At 35.6% G+C, this 16,214-nt stretch overlaps 1 protein-coding gene and 1 long non-coding RNA gene across 4 annotated transcripts in view; one reads left to right on the top strand and one right to left on the bottom strand.

Moving 5' to 3' along the window:
* The window catches only part of LOC133849297 (inactive dipeptidyl peptidase 10), a 131,045-nt gene that overhangs the window by 21,194 nt on the left and 93,637 nt on the right, over window positions 1–16,214 (bottom strand). The window contains exons 1-2 of one of the 3 annotated variants that reach the window (XM_062285277.1): window positions 9,949–10,366; window positions 3,985–4,192 (exon numbers count right to left, since the gene is read on the bottom strand). The exons of the other annotated variants lie outside the window; for them this stretch is intronic. Coding sequence (XP_062141261.1) covers window positions 3,985–4,104 — 120 coding nt within the window. The 5' untranslated portion in view covers window positions 4,105–4,192; window positions 9,949–10,366. Of the gene's footprint in view, window positions 1–3,984; window positions 4,193–9,948; window positions 10,367–16,214 lie in introns of those variants that run through there. 3 annotated transcript variants of the gene reach the window in all.
* On the top strand, window positions 12,761–13,573 carry LOC133848545 (uncharacterized). The gene is made up of 3 exons (XR_009895275.1): window positions 12,761–13,124; window positions 13,192–13,360; window positions 13,439–13,573. It is a non-coding gene; the product is annotated as an uncharacterized LOC133848545 (long non-coding RNA).

The raw sequence follows: 16,214 nt of genomic DNA, 5'->3' as shown, positions 1-16,214 counted from the left end.
TTGGCATATTGATATAGTACATTCAAAATATACAATAGAGTGTAAATTATACCACATTGTCAAACATAACAAAAAGTATATCTTTTTTTAACTACAATTTTTAACTGATCGTAACCAAATATACTCTTTGGTACATTTTATATAGTACTATATTTATATACCAAATAAGGGATATAGCAATATACAATACTTTCGGTACGTTTTAGTATTTTTGGCGATACATTTTTAAAATGTTTGTTGAATATGGTTTAATTGGCTATACATACATAGGTAGAAGTACCTTAGAGTCGAGCACACTCGATTTTCTTACTTGCTCTTAACTACTTGAAGTTCAATGCAACTAATGCTTCAAATCCAAATGAATGAAAAATAAATAATAACTCAATTTCGCTTCACTCAATTGAAGAACATATTATTATTATTAATGACGTAGTTGCTAGCACTCCCTTTCTTTTAGTTATTATATTATTCTGTATAATAATTAACATGTAAATAAATAAATATTATTAATGACTATTTTTTATATTTTGAAAGGTACTTTATGAAATTAAATATTGTGGCGCAAATTTAATTTGCTGTATATTATGGAATGTCTCCTAATTATTGCCAATCAATGAATTTGCATAATTAAAACTTATGGGTTTTTATCGAATTTCCAATGTGCAGCAATAGAGTATTAATCTATTAAGTATTAACCACTGCGTGGTTAACCTAAATTCCAATTAAACGTGGGGAATTCCCGGCTGCTTTCCCCTTCCGCCTTCCGTTTGAAATGTTTCGGAAATAGTTTGGCGATGTCAGCACATAAATTATGGAATAGAAGAGAAGGAAAACAAAAAACTGAAACAAATGAAAAGTTATCTAATGGGTTGGAAAGCAGCGCATGAGCTAAATGATTGCCAGTCTAATTGGGCAAACCGAAGCGGAACGAGCAGAAGAGCAGAAGCACAGAATGCATACCCAAAATGTGAGTGTGTGTAAATGTAAGTGTAAGTGTGTGTGTGTGTGTTGAGGTTGTGCCATCTCCGGTCTCCGGTCGCCGATTGTCGGTCTTCGGTTTACGGGACGTCTGTTGTCATTAGCAATGACAACGTGGTGAGGGGCATTGGATAAGCAGAAGAGGGCAGAGGACGGAGGGAGGAGGGAGGAGAAGATGGTTGCTGTCATAGTTGTGCACAAATTGCGATTCAACGCATAATTATGATAATTAAAAGGAAATCAGCGCAGTGCCGGGAGTGTCCTGGCGAAAACGAAAACGAAGGCGAAGGCGTTGCGCTTCCTTCCTCCTCCGCCTCCGCCTCCGCAGGCATGCGGAGAGAACTTTGTCGCAAAAGTTTAAATCCAGCAAGTCAAAAATGAGTTTTAAACAGTTTGCGTTTTTAATGTGACGCGCTGACGATGACAAGGATGAGCAGGATAATTGGGATGGGACAACGACAACGACGACAACAACATGGATGATGATGATGATGATGATGATGATGATGGGAATGAGGACAGACAGCAGACAGCAGTCAAGAGACACGAGACACAAGATACGAGATACGAGATACGAGAGACGCAGACCAGAAGTTGAAGCATTTCGCAATTACCTTTTGGCTGACAAATTAAATTTAATTTCAACATAAAAAAGAATTATGAGACTCGTAAAGCATTTGGCTGCGACTGCTCAATTATTTGCCGCTTGCTTGCTGAGTTGGCTCTATAAATTTTATTTGTATTTTATTATATTTATTTATTTATTTCCCGAGCTGCCTTCCCTTCCCTCATTCCCTCTCCTTCCCAGTGTATGCCAAAGAACTTTGCAAAAGGTAATAAAATGTTTGCCACAGTGGCCGGGGCTTTATTTATGGCCCAAAGATTTGCTAGCTAACTTTTGCCATCGTCGTCGTCGTCTCCACGTCGTGTCGAAGCGGACAGCTTGCTCCTGATAGCATGGCCCAAGGCTAGGGGTCCAAGTCGGTGGCTGGCGATATGGCAATCGATATGGCAAATCGAGTTTATTTATGGCACGCTCATAATGAAATGCCAATCGAAAGTTGTTATGCCTTCAGCCAGTTTATAATTTGCATTTATAAACTTAAAATCTGTGCAATCTGTGTCCCCGATACCCAGCAATTCACTCCTTTTTCAAATGGGGCATTTCGGTGGGGTTGTAAATTTGTTCGGGTATTGCTGTAGTCGTTCAACACTTTGCTTATCGCACGCTTTTATTTATGAATTTTGCAAATGAGCTGCGACAACTCACAAAGCCCAAAGCAAGGCACAAAGACATAGACGAAGACAAAGACCAGAGACAACGACAAGCACAAAGACAAAGACAAAGACAAAAGACACAGACACAAAAGTGTTTTTGCTACTTGTAACTAGAGTTAAGCGTTTGAGCTTAGGGGATGGAGGGTTGGAGGCGTGGCAAAGTATGCTAGATGATATTTTTGGGCACTTGTTTATCTACCGCGCATAAAAGCAATTAAATGAGCCTAGAAAAAGGACTCCACTTAATCCTTTTTACCATGGCCTCAGCTCAAAGCGAAGGACGCAGACAAAGTGAGAGTGAGAGAGAGAGAGAGAGAACGAGAGAAAGAGAGAAAGAGAGAAAGAGAGAAAGGAAGCGCGATAGCAAGACAGACAAAAACATTTGCATACTTAATTAACTTGTCCCAAAATTGTGGCGCTTTCCACGCTCCTCCTGTCAAGGACAACCGTGCACGCCCCCTTCTAACCTCCTCCTCCTGCTCCTCCTCCTCCTTCTCCTGCTCCTAAAAAAAAGATACGCCCAATAAAACGGCACTTGAATTGCCTGATAAAGCGAGCGTTTAAAGGCCAAACGCCAATCAAACAGATATTTTTGTGAGCGAGATGCCTCAAGTATTGATACTTTGATCTACCCAACAGGCAATTAATTACGCTCTTAATATTTTGTGAACACAATTTCAATTTCCAAAATGTAGTAATTAATTCCTCTTGAAGTTCTGTCCCAATTTCAATATAAAAAACACTCATAGTGTGGGGAATATAGAGAATAAACCATTTTTATTTGAGTTTTTCGTAGAATTTTTAATAAAATGCAATTAACATTGCTTGCATATTTATTTTGTTTTATTTATTTTTTTTTTCGCAATTTAATTGCTAATTAGAGTCGTAATTAGCATATGCATTTTTGTGATTTATATTATTATAAATTATAAGTTATTAAACTGATTAGAGATGGCGATTTGGATTAGTTTATTTGACTTTAGTTTGCTTCACTTTTATAAGAATTCTTTGCATATTTTTTGTGCTAATAATATTTGTATAATATAATATAAACTTTAATATTATTAAACTGATTATACATAAGTTAATTTGACCTTAGTTTTACTGACTTTTATAAAAATTCTTTTGAATAATTATTTTTAGTTATTTTGTGAAAATGACGTTTATTACTTTTCGCTATTTCCACTTGTTTATTTAATTTTTGTTGAGTTGCCTCTTATTAGAATTCTTTGATTATTTATTTTGAAAGTTTTCCACAATTTGTGTGCAAGTTAAAAGCGCTCTATTTATTTGCATTTTTGCTTTTGTAATAGTGGCAATTTATGTTGATATTATTAAACTGATTATACAAGATGCTTTGCATAAGTTGACACAACACACACAAAGAACACACATCAAAGCTGAAGACCAAAGTGAAAGCGATGGAAAATACTAATGACAATTTATGATTTAATAATGTGTAAAGCAAGAAAAATGATGTTAAATTAAGTAAGAGTATTTTGGCCAACAAAATGATGGGAGAAAACGGCCATAACAAATGTATGCAAATTGCTTGACAAGCCCAAAAGAAAATGGTGGAAGAAAAGGCGCTGATGAAGCGAAGAGGCAAAGAGATGTGAAGATTATGCAATGTGTAATTATGTAATTAGGGCAAACAAGTTGAACAGAGAATGGGAAAGCGAGAAGGGAAAGCGAAAAGGGGATGGGGACGGGGGAAGGAAAACTCACCTCATCCTTGGGCACAAGCGTCACCTTCTTGATGGTGGGCGCACTATTGTTAACCACAACCGTTTCACGTTTTAGCGATGGCCGCTTAAGCGCCGAATGCGGCTTTTGTATTTCGACCATGTTAACGCGTTAATGATGTTTTCTTTTTCCCTTTTTTTTTTTTTTTTTTTTTGGTTCGGTGTTGGCCTTGATAATCAAATTCACGATGCTGCTGATTATGTGTGCGTTGATTAGTTTATGGCAAAGTTAGAACGAAGAAGCTGCCAAGCTGTCAAGCTCATTAATCACCCCCAGACATACACACACACACACACACACACACATGCAGGCAATAAGCAATTGGCTGGCGAATTGCCTTGCACCACATTGCGCATACGTCGCGTTAGCCGGCACTCAACTGGCTTTTTAATGAGCTGTTTATGCAATGCATACGCACAGCAAAACGCAATAAATACGCCAATGAAAATTTGCATAATCGCAACGAAGCGTTTAGCTGTTTAGCTGAACTTTGCTGCTCAACCTGCGCGTTATATGACCGCAGAGAGCGTGAGAGACAAGCACACATCATGCGATGACAATGACAGCGTTAATGATGATGTTAGGGATGATGCTAACATAACATAGATGACGATGATGATGATGGGTGTGGATGACTCTGGCTGTTTTTGGTTGGTTACTGATTCAATTTGCTCGCAAGTTTTGGCGCTGTGTTTGCCACAGATAAACGACTTAGTCAAACGCCAAAATTGAATTAGGCAGCAAGCAGCAGGCAGCAGGCAGTGTGTGTATGTGGCAAAGCTGCAAGGTATTAGCATAAACATAGTAGACAACAACAGCTGCCAGCTGCAAAACTTCTACCATACTATACTACTATACTTTCCTCACTCAACGAACACACTCTACACTTAGTTTCAGTTTGCTGCTCGCTGCACAAAACTTGACGCATTACAATTTGCATATTGCTCAGAAAGAGTTGAGCCAAGAAGAATTCGTGGCTGAGTAAAAGTGGCAGCAGTTGTTTCTGCCGCCGGCTTGCACACATTACCGTTAACACACACACCCGCACACCCGCACACATGTGGCCTATGCAAATGTTTGCCTCGCACACCATTGCGTATGATTGATGTGAGCAAAAGGCTGTGCTGACCGCTGTTGTTGCCTCTCTCTAGTTGTGGTTTTGCTGAGCGTCCACTGTGTGGACTCACTGTTTGCATAGGTCGAATCCGTTTGAATCCAACAACACAACAAAAAAAAAAAACAAGTAAGAAAGTTACAGTCGAGTGTGCTCGACTGTGAGATACCCGCTACCCATTCTAAATAAAAGCAAAATATTGCGGTATTTTCTTCAAAATATACCATAAATACAAAAATACTAATAATATACCAAATGGTATTGCGGTATTTTTTCAAAATATACCAAAAATACAAAAATACTAATAATATACCAAATGGTATTTTTGTTATACCGATATAGTACCACATTAAAAATATAGCATAGATGGCATAATATACCAGATTGTCGGCCAAAGCAACTAAGAGCCCTAGTAAGTAGGCGTTTTTGCCCATGCAAAAGTATTTCTTTAATAACTTCCACAATTTTTATCTGATCGCAACCAAATTTTCAGGAATCACAGTTACAATAGTTATTATTCTATATACCAAAATTCACAGCTCTAGCTCTGGTTCGATATGCTTGTTATTCGTTTTTTTTTGATTTGCGGGGGCGGAAGTGGGCGTGGCAAAAATTTGAACCAAACTTGATCTGCGTGCAAACATAACAAATGCTGTCGAAAAAAAATTATAGCTTTATCTCTTATAGTCTCTGAGATGCAGTGTTTCACACGGACAGACGGACAGACACACAGACGGACAGACGGACATGGCTAGATCGTCTCGGCTATTGATGCTGATCAAGAATATATATACTTTATAGGGTCGGAGATGCCTCCTTCTGCCTGTTACATACATTTCCTGCCGGCACAAAGTTATAATACCCTTCTACCCTATGGGTAGCGGGTATAAAAGAACAAAAAAGGAAAATAGCAAATAGGAAAAGCAAAAGAAAAGTTTACTCTTCACGAGGCGCATTTAAAGTGGCCCGACGATACACACAAGTGTTGGGCACCACTTCAGTTTTGTTCGAAAGCCATTTGATTGATAGCTTCTATGTATGTGTGTGTGTGTGTGTGTGTGTGTGTGTACAACATGCATCTATGACAACAAGGAGTCTTGAAGTGCTGCGACTCTGCTGTCTGCTGTCTGCTGTCTACTGTCTGCCATCTGCCTTAGGCCTTGCTTCTTCCTTTCGCATTCATCTCATCTCATCTCATCTCATCTCTTGCTATTGTGTGACCCACTTTAACATACACATATGTATATTTTGGGGTCGTAATGATATTATTAATGGCATTTTGATTTGAATTTCCACTCATCGCCATGCATGACTTGATACTACAACTAACTTACGAAATTTGCATGACTTTCAGCGCGCTGCACTTATGGAACTTTTGCCTGCAAATTGCTTTTGCCATTGTGTTATCTTATTTTGGTCAGAGCATAATTAATTATAGTAATGTATGCCAAAGTATAATTGCTTTCTAAGCTGTTAAGCATGCAACATGCCATCACATTGCTTTTATACTATTAAACTTCATTTGAGTTGACCAACTAATTAAGAAAACGACCAAATTGTTATTTTCCCTTTGTTATCTAAACAAAGCAACTTGAAATTATTTGAAGTCAGAGTTTAAAACTAAAAGGCTTACTCATCATTTTAATGAATGATTAACCAAAATGAAACTTACTTCTCATACCTTAATCCTTGCTTTTTGCAAGTATTTTTCACAAATGATTACCTATAGGTTACTCTGTCAATACCTTGTTTTATATTCTATATTTGTTTCCCTAAATTATTAAATTATATCGGCTGATAGCAAATATATAGTAATTAGTTTGAGACATTTATGTATAATATTTAAAAATAGGTGAGGAGAGGTTTAGTTGCCTTCAAAATTATTTATATGAATGGAAACAAAATATAAACATATGCAAAGTTCGTAGTTCAATTATTATTAAATAATTTCATGCCATTTTATTTTATAAAGAAGAAAGTTTTACACGCCTATCGAAAACAAATCTTAAAACCAAATAAACGTCAATTAAAACTATGGAAATACGTAAAGAATAGAATCTCTTTCTAAAATTTAGGAACTATTAATATTTTACTACTACTTTATTTAATAGATAAATTAAAGTTTAGTTTGGCCTTAATCAAAAAAAAACATTTTATTAGAGCAAATGAGTAAATGCCAATTAGAAAAAAGAAAATTGGCAATGAATATAAAAAAAATTGTTGACTCAAGATTTTGTTCTAATTTTTATTAGCTTGCCAATATTTTGTTACAATTTGTTTTGCAGAGAAAAGAAAGGCCAAATCAAACTGATAATTGAATGAATACCAATTAAAAATATGAATTTTTGTTAGTTTGCCAATATTTAATTTCAATTTGTTGCAGAGAAAACAAAGTTTTAATCTAGACCAAATAAAACTCTTCATTAAATGAATGCCAATTAAAAATAAGATTTTGTTATAATTTTCATAGTTTTTCAATATTTAATTTCAATTTGTTTAGCAGAGAAAAGAAAGTTTTCATCTAGAGCAAATATAATTGTTCATTAAATGAATGCCAATTAAAAATAAGGAAATATTTCCTTGTTCTAATTTTATTAGTTTGCCTAAAAAGACAACTAACTATAAGTAGTTTGAACAACTTGCTCGTCCAACAGAACAGAACATTCTAATAAGAAAACAGAATGAAGCAATAGCAGCGCATGCTGAGGATGCTTTGGAGCTGTGTCAACTGTGTATACAGTATAAAATATATAATATATAGATATGTATGTATGTATGTATCTCGAGCTCGAGCTGTGCAGTAGTGTCTTGTTTGTTTTTGTGTCGCTTGTTCGGCATAATATTGCGAGTGTCCTTAGGAAAAAGAATGAACGAATAAATTATACTGAACCCAATAGAAGGCAGCAAGAAATGAAGGCAAAAGGTAGAAGGTAGAAGGAGGCGACGCTTCGTATTCAACTGCAATCGATGCATTTTTTGCAGCTGCCACTAAGTGATACACATTGTGCGAGTATATCAATGTCCTGCCAGTGCCACATTGAATATATGGGCTATATCTAGACACACACACACACACACACCAAGGCACACACGTAGCTGAGACAGACAGTGAAACAGAGACATGTACACACGCTCAATATGGAGGCTGAGCCTGAAGCTGTGTGCAAACAAAGGCAGCGCCAAGTCCTTTACAGCATTGAAAACAATGTCTTGCAGCAGCTTGAGGCAGCGGGAATGGGTTACGCTTTGGTCTGGCCTGCTCTCGTCTGGTCTGCTTTTGGATTTGGGCTTTCAGACGAATAGTTAGCTTGGGTTTTTTAGTGGGCCAGGCAAACAAAACAGTTGTGTTGCTGCTTTGCTTTGCTTTTTTACTTGTATACCCGCTCACCGTTACGTAACTGGGTATTATAGCTTTGTGTCAAGCTGGCATTACTGATCCCATAGAGATATGGCTATGTCTGTCTCTCTTTTTGTCTGTATAAAGCACTAGATCTCAGTCAGGTATATTTTGTACTCTATTGAATATTGTTGTTGTTATTGATTGTAGTATTATATCGATGTATCGAAGTATATTTCGAAGTAATACCGAAATAAACCAAGGGCTATAGTATATTTCGGTATTAATTCGGTATATTAAGAATAATACTGCATTGTTTTGTTTTTTATTGAGGATTGATAGGATTTCATGAATGTGTGTAGTATTTTTTCGATATACCACATGTAGCATTTGGTATATTAATTTGGTATTTTTAAAAATAAAATCCCATTGTTTTGCATTTATTGGAAATGGATTTCGGGCATTGAATGTGTGTAGTGCTTTATCGATATACCAAATATAGCCTTCGGTATATTTTAGTATTTATTCGGTATGTATATTAATTTTGTGCATTTTAAGAATAATACCGCATAGTGTTGTTTTGATGTACTCTATTAAAAATATTGAATTGTATTGAATGTGCTATATTTGAATATTTATTCAGTTTAATAATAATATCGAATGATTTTGTTTTTATTTATAATTGATAGCGGATTTTTTTTCTTGTTTGTAGTACTATATCGGTATACCAAATATAGCTGTCAATATATTTTAGTACTTTTTTGGTATATTAATGTGGTGTATTTTAAGAATTTGCTTTTATTGAAAATGGATAGCGGGTATCTCACATTTGAGCCCACTCGACAGTAGCTTTCTTACTCGTCTTTTTTGTGCCTTTTGAGCAAAGGGTGTGAGCAGCGTCTGACAGTCGAGTGCGGTACAAAGAGAAAGGGGAGCAGAAGGGAAGAATGGGAAGGGGAGCAAAAGTTGAGGCAGCATCTAAGCTGCATTTCAAACAGCTGCTGTTGTTGACGTTAGTTACAACAGTTATTGCTGTTGTTGTTGTTTCGACGGAAATTAAAAATGTCTTTATAGATTTATGCTGCTAATAGCCGCAGCTTACACACACACACACACACACACATGCCATTGTTGCTCATTTTGTTGGCCATGGACGTTGCTTCATTGTTTTACTTGAAAAGAAGGCGGCATAAATGGCGTAACTTTTAACACACACGCACACACACTCGCCCACACACTCACACACCCATTCGCAGACACACACGCATGGGTAACAATAATAATAATAACAGTAAAAGGCAACAACAGCTGTTCTCATTGCGCGCAACAACAACAACAACAGCAACAGCAACTAAAACTTGGCAGCTTGGCAGCTTTGGCAGGGAAATGAACATTTTTCTTTCTTTCTTTGCCTTTTTTTCCGCTTTGTTATTTTCCCTTTTGCCTCTTTGCGTATATAATATTTTATTTTATTTCATTTTTATTTTTTTGCCACCTTTTCGATGTATTTTTTTTGTTTTTGTATTACTCGCTGCTTTATTTCCCGCGAGATCTTTTCCGAGTTGGGTTTTTGTATTTTTTGTTTTACGATGGAAACATTTTTATTGAAATTTCTTAACAAACTTTCAAGTCAAAGCGAACACGTCTTATAGACGTAGAGTTTTTGTTTATGTACTATATAAGTATTTTTTCCTCTTTCTTTTGTTCTGTTTTTTATGTTTTTTTTTTGGTGTGCTGCGGTTTGTTTTCTTTTTGGAACTTTGTGTTGTCTTGTGCGCACCCAAAAATAACAACAACGAGAACAACAACAACAAAAAGACAAAAAAAAATTAAAGTTAAAGTGTGATGAAGAGACAGAAAGTAGAGAGGAGAACGCAACGAACGCTTCCGTGCGGAAGTCAAGCGACGACTGAAAGTGAAACTGAATGAAACACACGCTTAACAGCAAATCTGCGTCTGCGTGTGTGTGTGTGTGTGTGTGTGTGTGTGTATACCTATTGGTGTGTGTGGGTCGAGCAAGCCGGGCGGACAGGCGGCGACGTTCGTAGGTCGTTGGCTAAGCGACTTGGGACGCTTTTAGTTGGCGTCTTTGTTGTTATTGTTTACATTTCGACACACACAAACAAATGCGCGTACACACACACACATACACACACACACGCACACGCACTTACACGCCATTTTGGGCGCGAACGTTTGTAAGAAAGGGACACATACATATGCAGTGCCAATCAGCTGTCTGGCGGAAAGAGCTTTAACGGCGCTTTTCGCGTCGAGAGCTTTTGTAACAGACCCTAGCTTAAATGGGGAAGCTTTTGTCTAATTCATTATCAATAATCTATTTGAAAATGTACATAAATGTAAATAAATGTAAATAGCTAAATGTATATTTTGGAATAAATAATTGTTATTCACAAAATACCATATTCCTATACATCGATTTAAAAATGTAAATTTGTAGACAACTAAATTTACATATTCTTGCGTTCTAAATATACTTGTACTTATTTGAATTTTTCAAGTAAATATATGTACGTTTTTAATTAATAAATATTCACAAAATTTCTATAAGTAATACATAGATTTCAAAATATACATTTAATTATTGTTCAACATTGAATACATAAATTAATATTTATAAAAATACTAAATTCAAAAATGAATGCTTAAAATTAGATAAGACAATTTTTTTTAAACATTTTACTATTAGTCGCGCTTATTAAAAGAACCTTTAAATTAAAAGATCATAGCTAATTCGTTTTTGGCTAATGCTTATGGTTTTTGTTTTGTAATTTTTTTTTTAAAAGGCGCCACTTTTGCATATTTTTAACATATTTTCCATTTGATAGTGCTCGCTGAAAAAGCATTTAATTTTTATATATTACAACCATTTGTTTGTAATAGTTAATATCTGGACTAAAAGTTCGAGCTTAGCTTTTTGAAACTTTGGCTTTAACAAGCAAAATTGTTGCTAATTGTAAAGCACTTTCTGCTTTGTTTCGTTTACTAAAAAGGCTTTCATTTTAACAGATCACAACTAACTGTTCTTATACCCGCTGTCAACAGGGTAGAAGATTATTCATTTTCAGTTTATATCTAGACTAAAAGTTTTAGCTTAGCTTTTGCAGCTTTCGTTATAAAAGTCATGTAAACAGGAATGGACAGGAACAGGACTTGGCTAAGTTTTCCCCGAAACTTTTCCCCAAGCTTTTGTGTGGTTTCAAGTTTCAAGCTGTGGATTCCATGACAAACTCATATGCTAAGCAAAGCTTTCGATTTTGTGTTGCGGTTGTCTTTAAAGTGCTGACTTGAGCACTTTTAAATTTCAAAAGTGACAACGCAGGACAATTGCTGAACTAACAGAAGAATGTGAATAGAAGTGACGAGCGAAACCACAGCCACAAACCGCAGCCGCAGCCGCAACCACAATCTTAAACTTAAGCAGCGCAACAATGACAACTCAGTTGAATTTTTGGGACTGAATGAGAAGCTTCAAAGTATATTCCTCTCTTTGGGTACGATGGTAATCGACTGTCAATTACATGCATCCGAAATTATGTGAGGTGAAATATAGTAAAAGGACTGAGGGCCAAGTTGCTATCCTTTTTGCTTAATGCTGTTGTTAGCTGTCACTTTGTCACATTCTTGGGTGCTGAAATGCTGTGCAAAATTAATGCGAATTCGACGCCCAAAAAACAGTGAAAAGCAACAACAACATCGATTTCATCTACTTGGACATTATTTTCCTTTTTTTTTTTTAATAAAATTGTTTTTGCTGTGACTCGCAGCGTTCGCTTGATTTACCATAATTGTAATTGACAGACGAAATACAACAGCAGAAGTATCTCTAAAGGTGTTGAAGGCAGCTGTAACTGTAACTACAACAAATAATTTACAATTACAGGGTGTCTAAAAATAAAACAAAAATGAAAAAGAAAAATGTAAAAAATGTCGCAACTTGTCAGAGACAAAAACAGTTAAACTAGCTGTAAATTATTATTATTAGAACTATTATGAAACTTTAGGAAAATACTAAAATATACAAAGGGATATATTCGGTATATTGACATAGTACTACATTTAAAATATACTATCCCTGCAGTTCTGGAGGTGTCGATTGCCCTGGGTAAGTGCTTACCTCGCCGATCCCTACATGGGTACTTACTAGATTAACCCTATAGTAATCGAACGTCGAACCACCTAGTCGACTCGAATTTGCGATTGGCCCTAGATAAGTCCTTACCTCGTCGATCACTACATGGGCACTTACTAAAGTGACCCTATAGTAATCGAACGTCGAACCACCGAGTCGACTCGAGTTTGCGATTGGCCCTAGATAAGTCCTTACCTCGTCGATCCCTACATGGGTACTTACTAGATTAACCCTATAGTAATCGAACGTCGAACCACCTAGTTAATAAATATATGCGCATTAAAGCATAAGTACAAAATAACGGCAAGCATCGCTTTTGTTTTTGTTATTTTGTGGAAAAAGTATACACAAGTTTAAAGAGAAAACTTCGATTATGCTTTACATCGCTGTTTGTTTACGCGTCTTTGTTTTATTTTGTGCTACTCTTTTACTCAAACGCAGCTGTGTTTCCTAGATGATGAAATTATTGCAAGCATTTGAATTGAGAAGTGCAAAGCGGATCCGCGATCAATTATTAGGTGAGTTACTTAAAAAATAATTTATGTATGCATTATAAGTTTAATGTGTAAAATATTAAATAAGCAGATAATAAAAGAATATCAAGCAGTTAGTATAATGCATAGTTCTACAGTGGAAAGCGACAATGTGCCTAAAGAAGAGGAAGTGGAAATTATGACAGAAAATCTACGTTATAGAAATAATGACAGGGGAATGCGGCCTAAAAAAGAAGACAATTTCTTTGGTGTTATGATCGGTGAGTATTTTAAAAGATAATTATTTAAAAATCATTATCCACTTTAATCTATTAAGACTTTTAATCCTTTATTTCCAGATTCAATAACTGAGGACCAGTTGAGAAAGGCCTTGCAGCTCCAAAAAAAACGATATTTTAAAACTCAAGTTGCCTTAAAGTAATAAAAGTATCCGTCTTATTAAAATAAAGAAAAATTAAAATTAAATAAAAACTGTAATTGTCATTGTAAATTTTTTGGGGTCCGATGTAAGCACTTATTTTACTGACCCTTCAATGGGGTCCCATGTAAGCACTTATTTTACCGGCCGTTCCATGGGGTCTAATGTAAGCACTTATTTTACTGACCCTAATATGTTGCACTATTTCACTAGTTCGTGGTAATCGAGGCGGTGGCGATTGACCCTATTTGCGGACATTTCATACAAAAACGGAAATTAAGAAACGCATGGCTAGACGCCACTTTGTAAGTAGTGACTGGCTCCTGGTAAGCGCTTATTTCACCAGCAACGAACTAGCGCTCAGAACTGCAGGGATATAATACAAAATATACCAGATTGTCAGCCAATGCTAGTAAATAGGCGTGTTTCCCAAACATTTAAAAATTTCTTAAATACTCCAATAAAGAGAGCGTGCATAAAAAGTAATATAAAATATACGAGTATTACTTTTAATTATAGCATTCTTATTCATAAGCTACACTCAAAGATTTTTAAGACTCTGGCAGCTCATTTTTGAGCAACCAGTTGCGGCTCTGCTTAACATTGTATAATTTATTCATTTAAATGTCAAAGCGCATTAAATTGATTTGTTGTGCTGATATTAGATGTCTGGCAAAGATATATTGTGGAATTATTGCATCATAAATAGACGCCCAAAAGGAAATTATTTTAAAGCAATACAGGGTGATATTTTTAAAGATATATGTCAAATTTTAAATTTGAATTAATTCATTGAGAGCATGACGAATGTGTTTTAATATTATTCAGTTTTGAATATAGGAAATTGTTACAAAAAGTCGTAAGTCAGTATTTATTTTCAATGTGTTTCGTAAACCATAAAAATGTTATTAAATAAGACTGAAAATTACTTCAAAATGAGTTTTAAAGTTCGGCAGATTAAAATATTTATGAAACTACAAATATTTGTGTAAATTTCTTTATGTTTCTCCTGCAGCTAGAAGAATTTATGTTTTACTAAGATTAAGAATATGTAAAGTGGAAAATGTAAGCTACAAAACAAATTAATGATTCATTCTTTTTTGGTTTGTTCACAAAAACTTGTCCTTCATCAATTCTTCTAAATAAATAATGTGAGTACAAAAAAATGTAATTTATTATTTTAAACTGTTTGCTTAACCTTGGTTGCTGCACCCTGTATGGGAGGCTGTGGCAACCAAACAAGCAAACAACTAGCAGCTGGCAACTGGCAACTGGCAGCTGGCAGGTGTCTCTGTCGACAAGGACTAGCGCAGCCCTTAGACATTCAGCTATCGGCAGCTGACCCACTTGAAGCATATTTATTCGAATTTATGTGTGTTTATCGATGAGCACGTGCACACATTAGTGTGTGTGTGTGTGTGTGTGTGTGTGTGTGTGCATTTGTTAACTTTGGCATTGCAATGGATGGCGGCGGCAATCGATGAGCTGCTGAGTTTATTAAAAATGTATGCCATAAAAATTGCGTTTTCATATGCGAGAAATGGTCCTGCATATTTTCACGCTACATGGCTTTAAGCGTGTCTTGACGTGTCTGCGGCTGTGCTAGTGTGTGTGTGTGTCCGAGCGGGTGTGCGTGTATGCATACTCATAAACGGCAAACGGAAATCAGCATGCAGGCGCACGCAGCGGCAACAACCACAAAAACAACAACAACAACAACAACGACAACAACAATAAACTCTAACAACCGTTCATATTATTGTTTTGCACACCCTGCAAACATAAAATGCCACGCTAAAAGGGGTGTGATGAGGTCGCAGGAGGATGCTAATTAGACATTAGATGTTGGTAGGTGATAATGCAACGAGATAGATACTATTTAGTAGGTAGAGACTAAGAAGTTGCTGCTTATTAATTCATATTAACATTAGTTAATAAAATTCTGAAAAATAACAAATAGTACGAATATCGAAACAATCCCTAAATCGATTTACAAAACGAACTCATTTGTTGTGGACAAGAAAACTTGCTTTCAATTCTTGCAATAATATTAAGTTCACATACGTATACGTAATTTATTTTGCCAACTGATGAGTAAAACAATTTTAATAGGCAACTTTGAATAATGGAACGCTATTAGTAGAATAGGCTATTTGTATAAACGTAGGAAAATGTAATAGAAAACTTGCTTTTAATTTTGATAACAACGTACGTATACGTAATTTATTTTATTAGCTGATGAGCTCAGCAAATATTGCATAAGAAAACGATATTAGTGGCTTCTGCTGCGTGTTTTTAGCTGATGAAAAAGAATAGAAAACTTGTTTTCAAAATTTACAACTAAATATTGTTTAATCAACATACGTATGCGTAATATATTTTTATTAGAAGAAGAGTGAGCCACTTAAGCAGAGCTTTGCTTCATTATAAATAGGCAAATCGAATAAAAAGAAATAATTTTTAAATGCACTAAAATATAAATTTAACGTACGTATACGTAATTTATGTTTATCAAATGAGAAAAGAGCAACATTGCAGGAAATATGAAATCCTTACTTTCTGCTGCTTGTTTAAAGATTCGGAAAATAAATGAAATATGGTATCTTTTAGTCTAGCATTCACTGCTTGCAGCCTAACATCCTTTGTGAGTGTGTGTGTGTGTGTTGGTGTTTTTTTCTGCTCTCGTGTTGTTCGTG

This window comes from Drosophila sulfurigaster, chromosome X (assembly GCF_023558435.1).
Source record: "Drosophila sulfurigaster albostrigata strain 15112-1811.04 chromosome X, ASM2355843v2, whole genome shotgun sequence".
Lineage (NCBI taxonomy): Eukaryota > Metazoa > Arthropoda > Insecta > Diptera > Drosophilidae > Drosophila > Drosophila sulfurigaster.
This window is presented reverse-complemented; position numbering and strand designations above follow the sequence as displayed.